A 20,507-nucleotide genomic window follows, 5' to 3' on the forward strand; every position below is an offset into this window, starting at 1 on the left:
ATCATGTGACTACCGAAGGAAGTTTTGAAAGGGTAAATATGATTGGTTGATTTTAAGCAATTCACTTTTCATTGGTTAATTTTTTGAAAGATACGAAATTCAATTTTAGGAATGGAAGGAAATCGTACACAGGGGAGAGGGGACCATGTGCAAATATGCTATAAATCAAACTATGACAATACCTTCTCCTAAGACATAAGTATAATATTTCCATGGCGGACGTTAATCAAATCGAGTGTTCACCCAAAATTCACGCAATTTGGGATTCTTTAGACCAGGTTAATCGAGAAAGAGTTGCAACATCAACTCCAAATAGTTCCACCGTTGATGTTGGTACACGCTCACCTCGCAGAAAAAGTAGAAGATCTTGGTTTGAAAAGCCTTCCTCAAAGTATGAAATCGCAGTTGAAAAGAAAAGACGATCTAATGGTCGCAAAAATGAAGTAGAAGATGAAATCTTGATGCTGACACATTTCACAAATCCTCCAAAAATCAGTTTTGGAACTCTCAAACCAGGACAAAATAAAAGCAGAACTTTAATTATTAAGAACCCACATGACTATGATCAAACTGTTAAGGTTGAAAAGTTTCCACACAAGAAACATTTTTCAGTTCAAACTGTTGAATTTACTATTCTTGCAAAGGAAACATTTCCATTTGAAATAACATGGGAACCAGAAGATGAAGGCAACTTCAGAGAAATGATTTTATTTGTGGTAGACAACTCATACAGACTTCAAGGATTTGTCTTTGGCACTGTGGAAGCACCAAAAAAGAAAGTCACAGTATGTATTTTTCAGGAACAAATAACAATACACCTTATCTCTATTTGAATCCGGGTCTGTTCGCGGCCATTCACGTTTGCACCCGATCACGTTCGCGCCCTTTCACTTTCGCACCCTACACGCTAGCGCCCAATTTTTATTGGTTTTGTGTTTGATAACTTTATAACCAAGTTTTGGCAAGTGAATTGCTACAGAGACATATAATACAAATGTCTCTGATTCCTATTAGTATATTTGTTGTCATTGTCTCAAAATAAAGTGAGACAACATGTTTTTGTGTTGAATAAATCTTAATCATGTTTTGGATAGTGTATTGTTAAAATATTTTTTTAATCATCAATGATCATTGTTTCTAAATAAAGTGAGATTCTGACAACCGGGATTTTTGGGTGGAATAAATCTTAAATATTAATCAATTTTGGTTAGTATATTGGTCCGGGACCACAATTATTTCATAGTGCATTTCTTTTAGAACATAAATGAAAATAAAAAAAATCCCACCTGTGCTTTCTCAAAGAAACTTTTACAGTGTGTTGTACTACTTTTGGGACAAATTATATCAAAATTATAGAAAACTTCATCGCCTCTAACTCAAAATATGGACAATTTTATCTTTAGGGCGTCTTGAAATCTTTTGGCAGCTTCCGAAGTGCTATTTTTCAACCTTTTTCACCTGAACCAAATCACTACTTTCCTTTAAAATTCTGGACCCAAATTTTTTTAGTGTAATGTCACCCCCCTACTTACAATATGATGCATTAAACATGGAGAAATAAATTGGAAGGGGTATAAAAATTAATGGCAAGTAACCCACTGTCAACACTAGGGACTATATTTGTGAACAACGAAAATCAAATCAAGGGATGACAATTGTGGTCTCGGATCTATTGCTATATTTTTAGCTCACCTGGCCCAAAGGGCCAAGTGAGCTTTTCTCATCACTTGGCGTCCGGCGTCCGGCGTCGTCGTCGTCGTCCGTCGTCGTTAACTTTTACAAAAATCTTCTCCTCTGAAACTACTGGGCCAAATCAAACCAAACTTGGCCACAATCATCATTGGGGTATCTAGTTTAAAAAATGTGTGGCGTGACCCGGTCAACCAACCAAGATGGCCGCCACGGCTAAAAATAGAACATAGGGGTAAAATGCAGTTTTTGGCTTATAACTCAAAAACCAAAGCATTTAGAGCAAATCTGACATGGGGTAAAAATGTTTATCAGGTCAAGATCTATCTGCCCTGAAATTTTCAGATGAATCGGTCAATCGGTTGTTGGGTTGCTGCCCCTGAATTGGTAATTTTGAGGAAATTTTGCTGTTTTTGGTTATTATCTTGAATATTATTATAGATAGAGATAAATTGAAAACAGCAATAATGTTCAGCAAAGTAAGATCTACAAATAAGTCAACATGACCAAAATGGTCAGTTGACCCGTTTAGGAGTTATTGCCCTTTATAGTCAATTTTTAACCATTTTTCGTTAATTAAAGTAATCTTTTACAAAAATCTTCTCCTCTGAAACTACTGGGCCAAATTAATCCAAACTTGGCCACAATCATCTTTGGGGTATCTAGTTTAAAAAATGTGTGGCGTGACCTGGTCAACCAACCAAGATGGCCGCCACGGCTAAAAATAGAACAAAGGGGTAAAATGCAGTTTTTGGCTTATAACTCAAAAACCAAAGCATTTTGAGGAAATCTGACGGGATAAAAATGTTCATCAGGTCAAGATCTATCTGCCCTGAAATTTTCAGATGAATCGGTCAATCGGTTGTTGGGTTGCTGCCCCTGAATTGGTAATTTTGAGGAAATTTTGCTGTTTTTGGTTATTATCTTGAATATTATTATAGATAGAGATAAACTGTAAACAGCAATAATGTTCAGCAAAGTAAGATCTACAAATAAGTCAACATGACCAAAATGGTCAGTTGACCCCTTTAGGAGTTATTGCCCTTTATAGTCAATCTTTAACCATTTTTCATAAATCTAAGTAATCTTTTACAAAATCTCCACTGAAACTACTAGGCCACAATCATCTTTGGGGTATCTAGTTTGAAAAATGTGTCCGATGACCTGGCCATTCAACCAAGATGGCCGCCACGGCTAAAAATAGAACATAGGGGTAAAATGCAGTTTTTGGCTTATAACTATGAAACCAAAGCATCTAGAGCAAATCTGACAAGAAGTTAAATTGTTAATCAAGTCAATATCTATCTGCCCTGAATTTTTCAGATGAATTGGACAACTGGTTGTTGGGTTGCTGCCCTCCAATTGGTAATTTTTAAAGAAATTTTGCCGTTTTTGGTTATCTTGAATACTATTATAGATAGCGATAAACTGTAAACAGCAATAATGTTCAGCAAAGTAAGATCTACAAATAAGTCAACATGACCTAAATGGTCAATTGACCCCTTAAGGAGTTATTGCCCTTTATAGTCAATTTTTAACAATTTTCATTAATTTGGTAAATTTATGTAAATTTTTACCAAATATAGTTCTCTGTTACTAATGGGCAAAGTTCATTATAGATATAATTGTAAGAAGCAAAATCGTTCAGTAAAGAAAGAACTTCAAACACATCACCATCACCAAAATACAATTTTGTCATGAATCCATTTGTGTCCTTTGTTTAATATGCACATAGACCAAGGTGAGCGACACAGGCTCTTTAGAGCCTCTAGTTTATTTAATTGTTTCAGATCAAAGGGGCCAATGTGTTAAAAAAAATTATCTTTTGTGTTTTTCGTTTAAAATTTTCAATGTTTTACTCATTCAAAGCTAAATACATGCAGTATTTACATCAAGGCAATTTAAAACAACAATCACGATTTTCTAATTATTCAACTGGAACTTGATTTTAAATTGGGTGCGAACGGACCTTGGGTGCGAACATGTGAGGTGCGAACATGTAGGGTGCGAAAGTGTATTGGGCGCGAACGTACCTGATACCTCGCTATTACTGGATATCACACAGGTTCCCGTAAAATTTTGACGTCACAATACAAAATAAATTGTGATTGTTGTATGCGTCAAAAGTTCAAGCGGCCGGGTCAGCCGGGATTAGCGATAAGGTGTATAAAAGAGGGGCAAAATATACCTAAGGCCAGTGAAGGATATTCAACTCATTATCATAAATCAAAAATAAACTCTGATAATGCCATGGCTAAAAAAAATGACAAAGAGACAAACAATAGTACACAAAGCACAATCGGAAAACTAAAGACTAAGCAACATAGTCCCCACCAAAAACTGGGGTGATCTCATGCTCTGGAAGGGTAAACAGTTCTTGCACACCTGTCATGTTGTGCATGTTAGTACAAACCTAGTACAGAAATGTACAAACCCTGTAACAAACCTTATATATGGGTAGGTTTTATTCGTGAAAAAGGGATAGGATTGTAGTTGCAACATAAGGGACATATCCTCTGTTAGTCTGAGAGTACTCTGCTTGTCTGGCAAAACAGCCTTTGGACGTCAGAGTAACGTGAACAGATATCCCATACTTTGTAATTGTCAACAAAAACTAGCTACAGGTTAATGGCTATTGACAAATGACTTTACAAATAGGCTTCCTCCACCAATAAAAACGGGCCGTTACGAAATAACCCAAAAGCACTTCTGAAAAGTGGCGTTAAAAAAACAAAAAATCAAATCAATTCATACATTGTACATGTATTGAAACTCGAAAAACAAACTTTCCATGCTATTGCAAAAAGTTTTAAACCAAAATATGCATCATGTAGAATCCCAAACACAACATAAAAAACCTAAAGACTGATCAATACAAACCCTACAAAAACAGGAGATGACTTCTTGTGCTACATAAGGGTAAGCAGACCCCTCTCTGCTGGGGCACTTATTGTGTTGGTCATGCATGTACATGTACCTATTTCATTGTATTTATGATGAGTTTAATTTGGAAGATTCAAGGAAAAAGAACAGGGTTGTGGTTTCAACAAATGGAACATACATGTATCCATTATCAGTCTGTACCGTTAGCCACAAGACTGGTGTCCCAGACTAGTAAAATTTTATTTGGACTAGCAAGTATTTGCAAAATTTTTAGACACACAAGAAGAATGGCAAAATATTGGTCTTCAGGCTAGTAGTTGGAAAAGTTTTTAGTACAGACTATCCTTCCAATCCATATTGAACAGTCAACTAACTTGTGATAGCATCTGTAAAATATCAGCTGCTCTATACAATTTTCAGCCTCTTTGTGATAGTTCACAGATCTTCACAGTAGATTTTTCTATATAAAGCCTCATACATATGTTTGACTCTTTAAAATATTTTTTAAACATTCTGTTTTTATCTTCACTATCGAAATTGTCGAAAGATATTAATGAAAAATCATAAAATGTGACAAAAATAAGTTCAAATGACAAATCTATGTCATCTGAGTTGCAATAAGTGATCCTTTGATAAATTTTGAAATTAAAATGCAGACTGCTTGGAAAAAAGTTTTGTTAACAGGTAAGTTTTTACAATATCTTTATGCAGCTGAATACCTCAGCGGGATGCATAGCGACAATGATGAAAACATGGCGGTCGAAATTGATGCGTAGCGGTACCGCTATGCTGGAATATGACATGTGACATTACATGTATTATATGTATTTTATTTCTTTCAGAAAAGAAAAGGTCTCCTTGATTCAAAAGTACAGAAGCCATTTTCTATTCTTCATACACAGAGCTTAGCAAATATTAAGAAGTCGTATAGTCCACAAAAAGGGGAAAAAAAGAGAAGTAGTGAACAAGTTCAGCAAAAGTCCAACATTGAAAATGAACCTCCAAGGGAGATAACTTTACCATTTGAAGCTGTTGAAATTGGTCAACAAGATCAAGAAAAAGATGTTGAAAGTGAGAGGCGCAAAAGTCATCGGAGGTCAAGTACATATGTGAAAATGCCAGATTTAGGGGTGTCACCAATAGGATTACCACCCGGAACAGGAAAAAAAACTAATAGTAATGATATTTTACACAGTACTGTTCGGTCTGATATTGAGAGTCAAAGGTCTCCACTAGATGGCTTAGACGTTGAGGAACACAGATTTAATAGCCTTACACCTCAAACTCCTGAAAACCAGAAGTTTGGTAGTATTCATACTGAAACACAAGGTTTTATATCACCAAATAGCTTTTTGCAAGATTCTTTATGTCAAAATACAGAAAATGCGGTTTGCAAACAACAAAAAGACAGTATCTCAGAAAATGGAGAAAATCAGAAAGCACATGACATGAAGAATACAAATAAAAATCCTAAAACTTTTTTAAGTCCAGACACCTTTTTAAAAGATTTGAATAATACTATAGATGGTGATAAAAAAGGCCAGTATACTGCCAACAATATTCCAAGTCCTGATGCAGTTTTGAATAAATCCATACCTCATGACATACTAGTTAGGCAGCTTGATTCAGTAAAGACCAAACTACAGAAGAATCAAGTATTGAAAGAGAGGAAAGGTACTACAAATTGTGTTTCAAGAAAATCTTTAAAACCTGCAGAACCTGATAATGTAAGACGTGAAACATTTACAAAATCCTCATCTGGCTTAGGTAGCCAACAGCAAAGAACTATCAACAATACAAACAGTTGTCGGAGAGAATCATTTATGAAAACAGAAAAGAAATCCAACCCTTTTGTTGAAGTTCCAAGTACATGTACCTCTAGTCCAAGACGAACAACATTTATAGTAAAAGGTGGAAAAAAACCTATAAACAATAAAAGGAGAATTGCAAAACCAACAGCAAAAATAGACAAAATGTCAAAACAAAATGGTCACCTCCATATTGAAAAGGATATTATAACCACTGAAACAATAGTTCAGGATGAAGTAGAAACCGTCTCAACTACAAAAATCACAGAAGTTGTTGATACATATACATGTACTATTATTGATGATAAACAACATGAACAAGTAATTCATTCACCTGAAAGATCAACTTCATTGAAGGAACATCACACAACTACAAAAACAGAAGTCTCAAAAACAGTAGATTCTAGTACAGTTGTAAAAAACAGAACATTACCTACACCAGAACGATCATTGTGTGGAAAACAGTTGTTTTCACCACATACTGGACAAAGTGTCTATAGTAACAGTTCTATCAATGGTGAAGTTTCAATAGGTTCTCCACGCCGTCTGCCAGACAGTCCATTAGCAGCTGTAGTTAGTAAAAGATCCACTATGACTGTGACCAAGGAAAAACCCTCAGAGGCTCTCATTGAGCAGACAGAAAGAAGATTGTCAACATGTCTCTTTGGACAGGATGATGAAAAAGATGGGTCAGGAAATATGGACGAGGATTCTTTAGAAAAGAAAAGCATTGGAAAATGGGAAATTTCAGTCATTGAAGAAGGAAATGAAAACTTGTCATCCCCTTTATTGAGTAAAATATCTTTTAAACAAAATAGCAATATTGATACACCATTGCAGGAAACAAGATTAGCTAAACAGAATCACAATTTTTCACTCGATACACCAATGCGAGAAGCAGGTTTGACTAAACAGAAGTACAAAGTTGAACTCGATACACCAATGAGGGAAGCAGGATTGACTACACAAAAGTACAATCTTGAGCTTGATACTCCAATGCGGGAAGCAGGATTGACTAACCAGAATTACAATGGTGAAATCGATACACCAATGCGGGAAGCAGGATTGACTAACCAGAACTACAAAGGTGAACTTGATACACCAATGCGGGAGGCAGGATTTACTAAACATAATCATAATGGTGAACTTGATACACCAATGCTTGAGGCAGGATTAGCTAAACAGAATAATAATGGGGAACTAGATACACCAATGAGGGAGGCAGGATTGACTAACCAAAATATCATTTTTGAACTAGATAATCCAATGCGGGAAGGAGAATTTTCTAAAGATGTTTGCAAGAATTTTATTAATGATTTAGGGACCCATCATGCCCATGAGTCTTTTGACTTGAAACAGGAAAATCAAATTGAAGCTGTACCTACAAACAATTTTGATGTTTGTGAAAACGGCTCTCCAGAGCATTGTGGAAAAGATTCAGATCTTGAACTTCCAACAAATCATCTAGCTGAAAATAAAAGAGAAATAGAAAATACAGAGAGCACTGTTAAGCGAAGATCATTTTGGGAAAAACCATGTGATCTCAGTATTACATTTGAAAATTTAGACACTCCAATGAGGGAAGTGTATAACAATATGGATATAGAAGATAGGAAAAAACATAGGCGGTCATTTTGGGAAAAACCAGATGAATCAAAGTTGACCCCTGTAACCTTCAAAGGAATAAATAATTCAGGAAATGTAAGTGATCATGATGAATTATCAAGTCCAATGCATCAAAACATTCAGAAAAATACATCTTCTGTTGAAGATAGTTATCAAGAATCAGTTCTGGTGGATTCTGTTGAGAAAAATACCAGTTTTCCTACAACTCCATACCATTTATTGCCAAAGACACCAAATCCTGATAATTCCAGACGATCAACTGATGTTGTTGAAAAGCCCAAAATTTTCAAATTAGATGAAGTTCAGAAGAAAAAACTGTTTGCTGATGAGGCAGATGTTAGCATAGATCAAGTCGAGATAAATATCTGTTGTGATGAAAATGTTATCACTAGCAGCTCTATTGTTCCTTTGAAAAATCAGAACAAGGAACCCAAAGAGGAACAGAAAAAGGAAGATGGATATCATGAAAGCATGACAAAAGAAACAGCAATATTTGAAAACAAATTATCAAACAACTTAGATAATCCTCAAGACACAAACAATTCCATGCGATTGAAAGACTCATGTATCAACCCATCTGTAAATGAAAATAAGAACAAAAATCCTAATGGCCTGTTCTTTATCTCTTGTTCTTCAACGAAAGCTGTTGATAAACAAGTAAAATCTACTGTGACAAAATCCATATTGAGGAAGCAGCCAAACAAACCTGTCACCACCACTATTCAGAAGAAAGTTAGTCCGAAGAGACCACTGAGTCAAGCAAGAATGTCTGAGAATAAAAGGCGTAAAACTAATGAGACTATTGAGCAAAATGATGAGATCAGAAACAATAAGAATACAGAAAGATCTAAGCAAAGTACTGTCAACAAACAACCATCATTAAAAGGTAGGTATAAATATCTAAGGAAAGCATAGAAAATAGACCAACATTACATAAAGATAAATAATAATATATATCTGAAAGACTGAGAAAACCAGGCAATACAATGTATTGAAATAGAAATCCATAGCAAAATGAAATGTTAAAAAACAAAAACAACAGGCAAAGCAATGTCAAACAATAAAAAAGCAGGTCATCACATTGAATAAAGATATAGTATTATATTATTAATTCGTATATTTTAACAAATTTGATTCGTTTAGAGATAGTCACATGTTAAACTATATTTTCGAAGGTAGAGAGAAAACTGCGGATAGCAAAAAGCATATTGACCGGCAAAAAGCATATTGCACGGTTATTTTTAGAATATCTAAAAACCGATATACTTTGTGACGTGATGTAATGAATTTCAGGATATTGTTTAATGTTTTGAAACAAATGATATCAATGATCGATTATTTGACGAAAAAAAATCTTCAAATACATAAGATGTCCCAAAAAAAGTAAATGAAATAACAACTAATGTGTTGTTATTGTCAAGGAGACAATGTAATTTCTATAAAGTTCCAACAAACCTAAATGACGATTTTGATACAAACATGGTCGGAAATTAATAATATAACAAATGTAGCCTTTGCATGAGGTCAATACAGGATATATCGACCCAAAGAAGTATATCGACCTCAGACTTCGTCCTCAGTCAATATACTTCTTTCAGGTCAATATATCCTTGTATCGACCTCATACAAAGGCTATATTTGTATAATACAAATGTTATTGTGAAATTGAAACATGTCTGCAAAGCCACCATCGTTAGATATCAGTATGATGAAAAAAATTGATGCAAATTTAAAAATGAAAGTGAGTACTAAAAGTAATTGCAATTTTATCTGATTTATTTATAAGCTTGAAAGTATGACATGACTGATCATTGCTATTGATGGAAATGTTATTTTCCATGATTATTTTGGATTACTTTAAATGTACATTCACAGTTATATAATTGGTTGTATAATTATATATGCAGATGCTTCATTATTTTACAAATATATTATATATTGCATATTTATACAAATATGAATTTGTACTTTTTTCTAGGAAGTGCAGCTGTCCAGGGTAGAGTCAAAGCCCCTGCAAAGGGTGTAGCTCAGTCAAAGTTGCTATTGATGAAGAAAACTAAAACAGGTTTGTTACAAGAAAACAATTTTAAACTGATTTTAGAATTTTATGTGTAGCTTGGGAACAACACCAGCACATTAAAATCAAGCTTGGATACTTGTCTGTCTAGTAAAAAAACAGGATTTGTATCTCACCTACATGATCTGGTATAATAGGGATGTATAACTTGCCACTTGACATAAAACACCAATGCTTCAATCCATGTAATCAAATCCATTGATACTAAAAGTTGTAATAGAGCAAATTTGCACTTTCATATAAGAAATTATCTTACATGTATATAGAAAGCTTGGCCATACAGTTAAGAGATCAGTAAACCTTGATTCATTTTTCATTTAGAGATCTTATATTTGTCATGTATAAAATCAGTATACAATTGAAAATGCCTCATATCAAGTTAAACACAAGAAGTTTGATAATTTATCCCATATGAAATTTAAAATATAATTCAGACATAACTGTTAAACATAGATGATACAATTTTTTTTTCTTTTTCAGCTTTGCCAAAACACCCAATGCCCTTTGCTGCTAAGAATATGTACTATGATGAAAGATGGATGCAAAAACAAGAAAGAGGGTTTGTTCATTGGCTGAACTTTGTACTGACTCCACCAGATGAATATCAACAGACTACAAAAGTTAAAGGTAACTGAAGAAATTGTTATCGTGATGAAAGCATATCCATTTGACTGTACATGTAATCTCAGTACCAAAGTTCATGCACTTTTATAACTATTCATTACATCACGGAATTTGAATATGTTAACTCTTGCATATTCTAATTAGGCCTCCACTTTTTTTTTCGAAACAAAACCGTGATCATTGCTTTAATTAATCCTGCTGCAATAAAATGTCAGAATTTGCTTTAGAATATACAAGGTTATACCATGACAGAGCATTATGCTCAACATTTTTCTGTGCATTTAACATGACTTAAAGCAAGTTGAAAATCATAACTAATTTCAACTTCTAGTGACATAATCTTTTAAAAGTCATTTATAGTTTTCAATGGAAATATTTGTAGATAGACTTCAATTAAATTCTTTAGAAAGGGGTTTTCAATTTTAAATAGATATGTTTCAAGTAGGTAATAAGTAATTGAAATTCATTTGATGTTAATAAAAAGATGCCACACTTTTTTTACTCCTAACCCTAAATTGATATGTGTTATCATAGATTTTGATTTCATTAAGGACTTAATGTATATTATACATGTACTTTTCAGTGGATGCTGGAAGTTTGTGTGAAGACAACAATAGAAACAATGTCAAACTGGCTCCTACACGTGAAGTTCTATCATTCAGAGCTTATTCTCAACACAGACATCTGAACCAGCTCAGGAGAGCAGCATGTAAACTGTTCCAGTCAAAGGAAGTGGTCCATGTTGTTCAAAAGGTTGAAGTTGAAGTGGAGAGTGATAGATTGTACATTAGGAAGGACCGCAAAGTTCATGCTGATCTTGGTAAATTTTCTTATTTTAATTATCTATATATGGAATGTCATATTATATATAAGACACATTTAATATAGTTTAATATCATTTTGTTTATATATATATATTGTATGTAAACAAAAGTTTAAAAAACCAAGATATCTAGAGTTAGTAACATGAACCTCAAAACAAACATGTTATCAAAAAACAACAACTACACTACATGCAGGTTGCATTGGACAAGCTGTTTGTTTTTTGCTTGACCCTTACATTAAACTTGGACAGTGATGGACCATCAATTCAATGCTGGGAGCTTTGAAAATCATTTGAAATCAACTTTTTCACATCAGCACTTTCAAAAGGAATGTTAAAAAGTAAGACATACAGACTTTATATTTAGTCATAAGAAAGTCATCTAAAAATCTTAATTCAACTGATAAATATAAAATAAATCATGCATGTAATACAATAAAAAGACTGAACTGAAAACAATTCATGAATTGATTGAATAACAGTTTGAAGATATGTGGTAAACAAGTATTATATACTATTTATTCTGAACATATTGCTTGTGCTTACTATGTTAATCGTAATATATGTATAAACAATATGTTTGATATATTTCAGGTTTAAAGCAAGCCATTTTAGATATGCTGTTATCATTCAATCCTCTATGGTTAAGGATTGGTTTGGAGGTAATATAATATGAAAATTATTAAATGTTGTCTGAAGGCCAATGACCTCTTAACTTAAATTCAAATGGCATTGATGTTTGCAACTGTATGTAACCAGACAGCCTTCATCAATTAGCAAAATCTACATTAAAGTTAGCTATATAAGGCCAACATGACAAACTGTAGTTAAATTGGAACAAAAAATAACAACAGCCTGATTAATTACAAAACAATAAAAGAAAAAAATAGGACAGACAGCAACCAATGACAACAACTGGTTTACAGGCTTAGGGGAACGCCCATGATTTAAGGGATAACCCCAACATATTAAAAGTTAAGGTGCAGTATTTGTTTTACATAGAACATTTTTTAAACTTTTTTGCCCAATCAACATAATAATTAATCAAAGGCATTCTGCCCCTTATGAAACTTTTCTGGAATTAACCCTAAAGCAGCAGATCATATGTATATATTGTATTTCAAAATTGAAATAAGCCAGAAATTATTTCATTTTATCAAACAAGACTTTGATACAAAAATGTATTAGAGAAGAAAAAAGTATGAATATTGAGAATAAACATATGAATATCAGTGAATTTGATTTCAGACAACATTTGGTGAAATGATAATGATACAAAACAATGGCGACGTGATTGGACTGTCACGTTTCATAATAACCAGGGTTTTAGGTAATCCTGATATTGCCTGTGAATTTTCTCATCCATCAGTTCCACACCTGTATAGTCATGGTAAGATTATTTTTATAATCAAATGATTTATGTTTCAAAGTTAAGAATGTCTAAAATTTAATATAAAGTCATTGATCAAACTTATGCAAGAGATGATTTTGACCATCTGTCTGACCAAATTTCTCCTACTATTACTTTGAGGAATGTATCGAACCTTGACCATGTTGACAGAATTACATTAAATCTTATAGTGTTGTGCACTTCCATATTTATATATGATCTGGAAGGTTTTCTAAAAGCAAAAGGTAAACTTCACTGTTTTACTCCATATGTCAAAAAAACATTACTGGAAAGGAACAAAACATGAGGCTACTATTTCACAATATTGTTTAGCACATCTGATTGTATTTTTTAATCAGAGTGATTTTTATTTTTCCATTTAGCAAAACATGGACTTTGTACCTTTTATACATTTTCTCTTTAAAAAATCTAGTTTACATCAAATGCAGTTGGTTTAAATAAAAAAATCATCAAGAGGAAAAATTTATGGTTAATTTAAATTAGAATTTAATCTGGAAAACTACCTTCTAAAATTGTTTCCAAGAGAACGACAATTCATAACAAAATTGAGGTGTTATAATTTAAAAGTACCCATAGAAACAGGAAGGTGGACAAACATTTCAAAAGAAGAAAGAATATGCCACTTATGTCATATAGGAATTAGCACTGAATTTCATTACCTTTTTGAGTGTCAGTTCCTACGGTTGTAAAAATACCAAACAAACATATTCCTATTTACTTTACTAGATATCCATGTTATCAAAAAATGATAGGCTTATTGTCACTAAGTAATGTAAAAGTGTTAAAAAATCTAACACTTTTTATTAGTAAACTTAAAAACATTTTGTAAAATGATTGTTTAAAAATGTAGTTTCTTTTTAATGTTTTTTCCTTTGTTATACCGATCATTGTTTTGTATTGTTTGTATATATGTAAATATTGTATTCCTCTTGTTACACATATGTATTGTTTGTATATATGTAAATATTGTATTCCTCTTGTTACACATATGTATTGTTTGTATATATGTAAATATTGTATTCCTCTTGTTACACATATGTATTGTGTCTGAGTGATCAAATAAAAGTTGTAAAGTTGGTTTCACAAATTGTTCACACATTATCTCCAATGCTATCCTTTATAACTTAAACAAGTGAAAGCAAACTTTTTATTTTGCAGGGTATGCTGAAGCCATCTCGAGACATTTGCTGAAGAAGTTTTTGATATTAGTATTCTTCTTAGATCATGCTAAATCAAAAAGACTGGTACCCCAAGATCCATGTCTCTTCTGTAAAGATGCTGAATACAAGGTAAAATACATTAAATAAAAGGTATTTTGCTTCATTATCTTTTTTTTTAAAGTATAATAAAACAAGATTGAAGCATATTTTTATGTCAGCATTTAGTGTTACCCTTGCCTGTTGTCCGTCCATATTTACATCCCAAAATTATTTTCCATTCTCTAACTTTAGTTTACCTCAACTAAATGTTATGAAACTTAAACACAATGCTTATCAAGCTTATTACGACAAAACACAGATCAATTCAAATTTGTGTTGCATTGCTTTTTTTACTTTCTTGAGTTATGTCCCTTTATAATTTTATATATGCAAGCAGGGCATCAGTTGATAAAGTTGTGTCATGCAATTTGAGGGTGACATAGAAAGATGTAACAGTACCGTTTTCCACTTGCATAGTTTGTTTGTTAACAATTGTAAAAGTTTGATATTATATAATTTATATAAAGCTTTAGGTTTTATAGAGAAGATGTGTTATTAATTAACAAAAAAATGCATTGTAAGTTTACATCAAGAAGTGCATTTATACCATTTGAAATTGATACTAAAAAAAGAGGGTTTTTGCATGATTTTTTAACTGCTGTATGTTATAACATTAATATTTTCTTCTATTATATTAATCATTCTTTTGCAGACCTGCAAAACTATGCTGATAGAATTTTCAAGAGATTATTTGGCAGGAGAAGGTGATATCACTCGCCATCTTGGATACCTTGGTTATCAAATCAAACACACCCAAACAGCAATGGATGAATTTGATTATGCTGTTTCAAACCTAGCAACAGATCTCAAAGATGGAATAAGATTAGCGTTAGTATTAATTATTAGTTAAAGAAAATGATTAATTATCAGTCATGGTTTTTGATTTTATTTGTCCTAGGCAATTAAAGAACTGTAATGTCAAAACCCTGAATTAATCAACCACAAGTTATATATCAGAATACAATTAAAATTTAAATTGTGCAAAACAAATATGATACAATAACAATTATATTTATCTTTATAGACGTGTTATGGAGATACTAAGTGAAGATCATACGCTTACAAAGAAACTAAGAGCCCCAGCCATAAGTCGTCTACAGAAAATACACAACATGGATGTAGTGTTCCAAATCTTAGCCAAACAAGGAGTAAATGTGGACCTGAAAGGTTAGTTACTTTGATACATGTATATTATTGTTCCTCCTACATTCTAAAATCAGGGGCAATATTGGAAACATATTGTATTCACCTTGTCTGTTGGTCTTTCTGTCTGTCCATTTGTCAATCAAATATTTTGGTCACACTGAATAACTTCATGTTTGGTTATCAGCATGACAGTAATGAGTTGTATCTTGTGAGTAACTTTTGGATCTGTCAGATACCAAGTTATTGTATGCCAATACTTTGAATTTTAAATATATTGTTATAATTATTCATTACCCTTTCTCTGACTGAACCTACTGAGTTAAAATGTGTTTGCGCTTTTTAATCAGTCACACCCACTTCCTGTATTCAAATATTATTCCAGTGATTGATTTATCAATTTTATCAAGGGCAGCTTTTGCCTGGGAATTTTCACCAAAGGTTTTGTGTGTGCAAGTAGGTTAAAAGTAAATACATTTCCTATATAATATTCATAAATATTCATATATTAAATACACAAATGTATTGACTATTGAAATAACTTAGTTGTGTTTGTACATCTTATTTTGTGTCATTATTTTATGTTGTTATATTTAATTGACAGGTACAAAAGTGACATGTAGAGATGTAGTGGATGGTCACAGAGAAAAGACATTGAAATTATTATGGTGTCTCATTGTACAGTATCAGGTAATAGAAAAAAGATGTATTTTTTTTAATGTGCGTCTTTCTTTGTAATATTCGCACAAAACAAGCAAGTTGTTTGCCATTTTATTTTCATATACCAACTTTTTTCATTGCTATATCAGAAAGACAAACTTGAATAGGTAGATTTAGACAAAAAAAGAAAGAAAAAAGGTTTTGTCTGTTTGAATGATAAGGAATATTTTACGTGCATATTGATCCTAATGCATGTTACAGATTAAGGGAGATACTTCTATATTTGAACTGATTGTAAATCAAATTTACTTCTTTTAGTTAAATCAACAATACAAAATGTTCTATAAGAATTGGTTACAACAACTCTGACTAACATATGCCATATGGTTTTAACTTTAACTTTTTCAGGCATTTGTGAATTCTTTTAACAAGTACCAGGAATATGTCATATAGCATTGACCATATTCTCATGCTCCAGTGTCAACTGTCATGCAATACAATATTTTGACATTTTCAAATTTGCAAATACTTTATAATTTAGGTTAGCTTACTGTTGAATAAGGAGCAGCTTAAAGAAGAGATCAGGATTCTGGAGAGGAGTCTGATGGTTAAAAATCAGCTGGCTGCCTTACAGAGATATGAAGAATTCCTCAGTCAGAAGAAAAGAGATTCTTTAGACCCAGATCTGTTCTCACAGAATGAATTAGTCATGTTGCTGTTGAAGTGGTGCAGAGTTGTCAGTGCATACTATGGAATTCAGGTACAGTTTAATGTTGAGGACATTGATATTGCTAAATGAGGTTTTTGTTAGTATTTCTTGTCTGGAGATTTTTTTTTATTTTATGTGATAAAACCTGTGTTAACATGCATGAGCTGAGATTAATAGCAATCATCACCTGACTACTTTCAATAACACTTGAAGTAGTGTATCAGAATTAGATGTATTCAAAATTAAGTTAGTTAAAAGAATGGTAAAGACTATTTTGAAATGGTTATTGGTTAGGATTTCTTTGTCCCCTACACAATAATAAGGTTCTATAATAAGATATTTCACTGAGATAAATCATAACAACATGATGACACTTCTTGTTCAGCTTATTGTTTTCTGAATTTTCAGTGAAATTAAATAAAAATTCTTCTTAGAATTTTACTGAACAGCTATTCATATTAAATTGAATGAAATAGTGGACATGTATTTATTTATGGGAATTGAATATTTTTTATTTTGAATTTGTTTTCTAAATATTTTAAATATACATGTTATCTTAACAGTATGGTTTTGGTATTATTTGTCATGAACTACTTAATACATTTTATACTGAGTATGACTTAAAGCATCCCAATATTAATCAGGTTGAAAACTTCACTGTATCCTTTGGAGATGGGCGTGTCTTATGTCACCTGATACACCACTACCATCCATCACTCTTGCCAAGGGAGATCATCAAACATAAAACCATGAGGACTGTGACAGAAGACAATGACCAGGCCAATGATCAGAACAATAGTCTGTCTGATAGCTTTGGTCAAGCACCATTTACAGGTAGGTGATTAAAATGTTTGTATGAATATAGCCTATGATAAGATACATCCATGTTCTTTTAAAGCCTTATATTCACAATCAAATGGGTTTATTATAGAATTTGGGGTCAGTAGACATACTGATGATTGAAAACACATATTAGAGTTTTATCACTTTTATACATTAGATGAGTATGATTGATTGGTAATTGCTTTACGCCGCATCAGCACAAAAGGCTATCTCGCGGTGAGAGCTTTTTAAAATATTATAAAGATGAGTATGAAAAATGGGATAACATTTTACGTCTGATCATCAATGATGGTTGGAAAACTATCGTGAGATTAAAAAAACCTGTCAACTTTCATCATTATTAGAAAAATAAAATATCTGAGCACCAAATAATATCACAAGGCCAATGCCATACAGTGGAATTACTATTTTTATTTTGCATATATTTATGAATTTCAATATGAACCATCTCAAAGGATATTTATTAAAAATTCTTAACAATTCTCAGCAAATGATGTTATAATAAACTTACTTTTTTTAAATGTAAAATTGGAATTACAGTGGAAAAGTCTTTCCCTCTTCATACAGAGTTAGAAAAACACATTTGATTTCTAGACCTTAACATTCATTTGCTTGTAAAGATTTGTTTACTTCTTTGATTATAATACAGTATTAATATATTTTACAGTGAAAGAAGATGATGCATTGTTTGAACAGATGTTATCAAATGAAAAAGAAAATTTCAAAACTTTGTATGAAAAGGTAAGTCGGTACAATATTTACTTTATGACTTTTGTTTTTCTGTCTCAAATGTCACAAAGCAAGACTTATTTTTTACATTTCCAATTTAAGGGGGTTCGCGGGTCTAAATCATTTATATAGGATTTCTCTATATTTTTCTATAAATGAACTTTATCTTATAGTTAATAGAAAAATAAAATAAAAAAGTGGGGTCACCGTTCATTTGCGCTCACAATCTGCCTTGGAAAGAAGCATACATTTTTGTAAAGCTGTTTTTTTTCTGTTGAAGTAATAGGAGAAATAAAAGAAAAGAAATTTATTACAGAAATCTCTAAAATTTTACAATAATTTAGTTTAAGTACAGCTTATATGGAAATTATATTAAAAAATATAGGTCACCGATGAGTTGAAAAAGATATTTCAATTTTAGAGCCAAAATATGGCTTTTTTTCCACCAAAGGGAGATAATTTGGAACTTTTCAATGATGTATACATTTTGAAAGTCATCTGGGGCCAACACGAAGTGATTGTTTTGAATGATTCTTGTACCATATGATGAAGTATCAACTACAAAAGGAAATAAATAAAATTGTAATGAAAAACAAATGTTTGATTTTTTTCTGAAATTTTTATACCCTCGAGCCTCCTTAAACGAAAAAGTCAGTGACAGTATTAGAATGTCAAGTTTTACAAGGTACTTCGTACACGATACCTGATTTCATTAATATGCAGAAAACTTGTTAGTCCAGCAAGCTTCTGGTTTTGAATTCTTTCTCAATTAATGTGAGAACATAATTTTATTTTTTAATAATCTTTCATATTTATATCTAGAACCATTAATATGATTCTGTTTCAAAAATCAGTGAACTTTAGTAATTATTTACATGATTTGTTGATTATGATTTCTTTATTGTATACAGTTATTGACTTCTTTTGTCATTTCTATTTTTATTTTCAACGGGCAAAATCATCTCTGTGAAAAGTGTTTTATTTGTAGATTTTGTTTTTCATTGCAGATATATATCTTAAATTATTTCAATAATTGTATCAATAAGTTGAACGAAACAAACATGCATAACTTTCGTTTAAGGTATCAGAATTGGGAGGTATTCCTCTGATGTTGAGATCAGCAGACATGTCTAACACCATACCAGATGAAAAAGTGGTTGTGACATATGTTACCTACTTGTGTGCCAGATTGTTAGATATACGGCATGAGTCCAGAGCTGCCAGAGTTATACAGTTAGCATGGAGACGACATCACTTACAGAAAGTCAAGAAAGATTTTGTGGTAAGAAAGAATTTAATTTTTATATAAGTGTGTCTAGAAATAACTTATGCATCAGCTCTTCTAAGTTTTTTTACTTATATGTCTCATATTAGGATTATTATTCTTTTGTTCCTTGAAACCTGGTGATATTTTGCATTCCTACCTTAAACACACTACACCGTGTGATGGAGGATGTGTTGCGAATAAGGTTGGACTTCCTAGGTCAATTCTTTGTATATTAAGATGAATACAAGGGGCAGAGAACATTATTTTATGAGGTTTGCTCATAGTGTCTCTAGTTTTTTCTCATTTAAGTAAGGAAGTGTTTGGTTATTTTGCAGAAGTAGAATATTTTTCTCTACTCTTAACTTGACTTTACTAAACAAAAAAAGTGTAAGTTAATTATTGTTAGAAAGCAAATGATTCATAGAATGTTCATCTTGAATGATAAATTACAACTTCTATAAACTCCATAATCAAATGGCAAAATCTAAAACTCAACACATCTAGAAAAAAATCCTGACTTGGTACAGGCATTTTCTTATGTTGAAAATAGGGGATTAAACTTGTTTTTTTATAGCTAGCTAGATACTCACTTGCATGGCAGGAAGGCTTTTTGAAAATGTGGTAATCACCTATACTAGATGCAAATTAAAATTTCACTTACATTTCCACTATGCAAAAAAAAATAGATGACATCCACCCATAATTGAGATTTGGAAGTGCCTTCCCTGGGTCCCATTTATGTTTTTATGTAACAGCCCTAAGTGTAAAATGAATTGCAGCAAATCAAAATATTACAGCTATGGTGTAAGTTACATTGTCATTTAGTTGGTAAAGGAAACAATCTTTTATTTTTATCATATCTCGATTATTAAGTCTTTCCACTTTTCTGTGGAAAGACTTATTGTTTTTCTTCTGATTATTATTTTTTTTTTTTTTTTTTTTTTCTTCGGCCAAAT

At 32.1% G+C, this 20,507-nt stretch overlaps 1 protein-coding gene across 1 annotated transcript in view; it reads left to right on the forward strand.

The window, feature by feature from the left end:
- The first annotated feature begins 93 nt into the window (after positions 1–93).
- Positions 94–20,507, forward strand: part of LOC143064261 (abnormal spindle-like microcephaly-associated protein homolog) — a 33,682-nt gene continuing 13,268 nt past the window's right edge. The window contains exons 1-15 of the mRNA XM_076236958.1: positions 94–785; positions 5,415–8,892; positions 9,985–10,071; positions 10,564–10,710; positions 11,291–11,527; positions 12,125–12,192; positions 12,779–12,920; positions 14,100–14,230; positions 14,853–15,028; positions 15,225–15,367; positions 15,948–16,033; positions 16,545–16,763; positions 17,357–17,546; positions 18,223–18,296; positions 19,366–19,566. Coding sequence (XP_076093073.1) covers positions 213–785; positions 5,415–8,892; positions 9,985–10,071; positions 10,564–10,710; positions 11,291–11,527; positions 12,125–12,192; positions 12,779–12,920; positions 14,100–14,230; positions 14,853–15,028; positions 15,225–15,367; positions 15,948–16,033; positions 16,545–16,763; positions 17,357–17,546; positions 18,223–18,296; positions 19,366–19,566 — 5,952 coding nt within the window. The 5' untranslated portion in view covers positions 94–212. The remainder of the gene's footprint in view (positions 786–5,414; positions 8,893–9,984; positions 10,072–10,563; positions 10,711–11,290; positions 11,528–12,124; positions 12,193–12,778; positions 12,921–14,099; positions 14,231–14,852; positions 15,029–15,224; positions 15,368–15,947; positions 16,034–16,544; positions 16,764–17,356; positions 17,547–18,222; positions 18,297–19,365; positions 19,567–20,507) is intronic.

The sequence above is a fragment of the Mytilus galloprovincialis genome, chromosome 2, assembly GCF_965363235.1.
Source record: "Mytilus galloprovincialis chromosome 2, xbMytGall1.hap1.1, whole genome shotgun sequence".
In the NCBI taxonomy this organism is placed as follows: domain Eukaryota; kingdom Metazoa; phylum Mollusca; class Bivalvia; order Mytilida; family Mytilidae; genus Mytilus; species Mytilus galloprovincialis.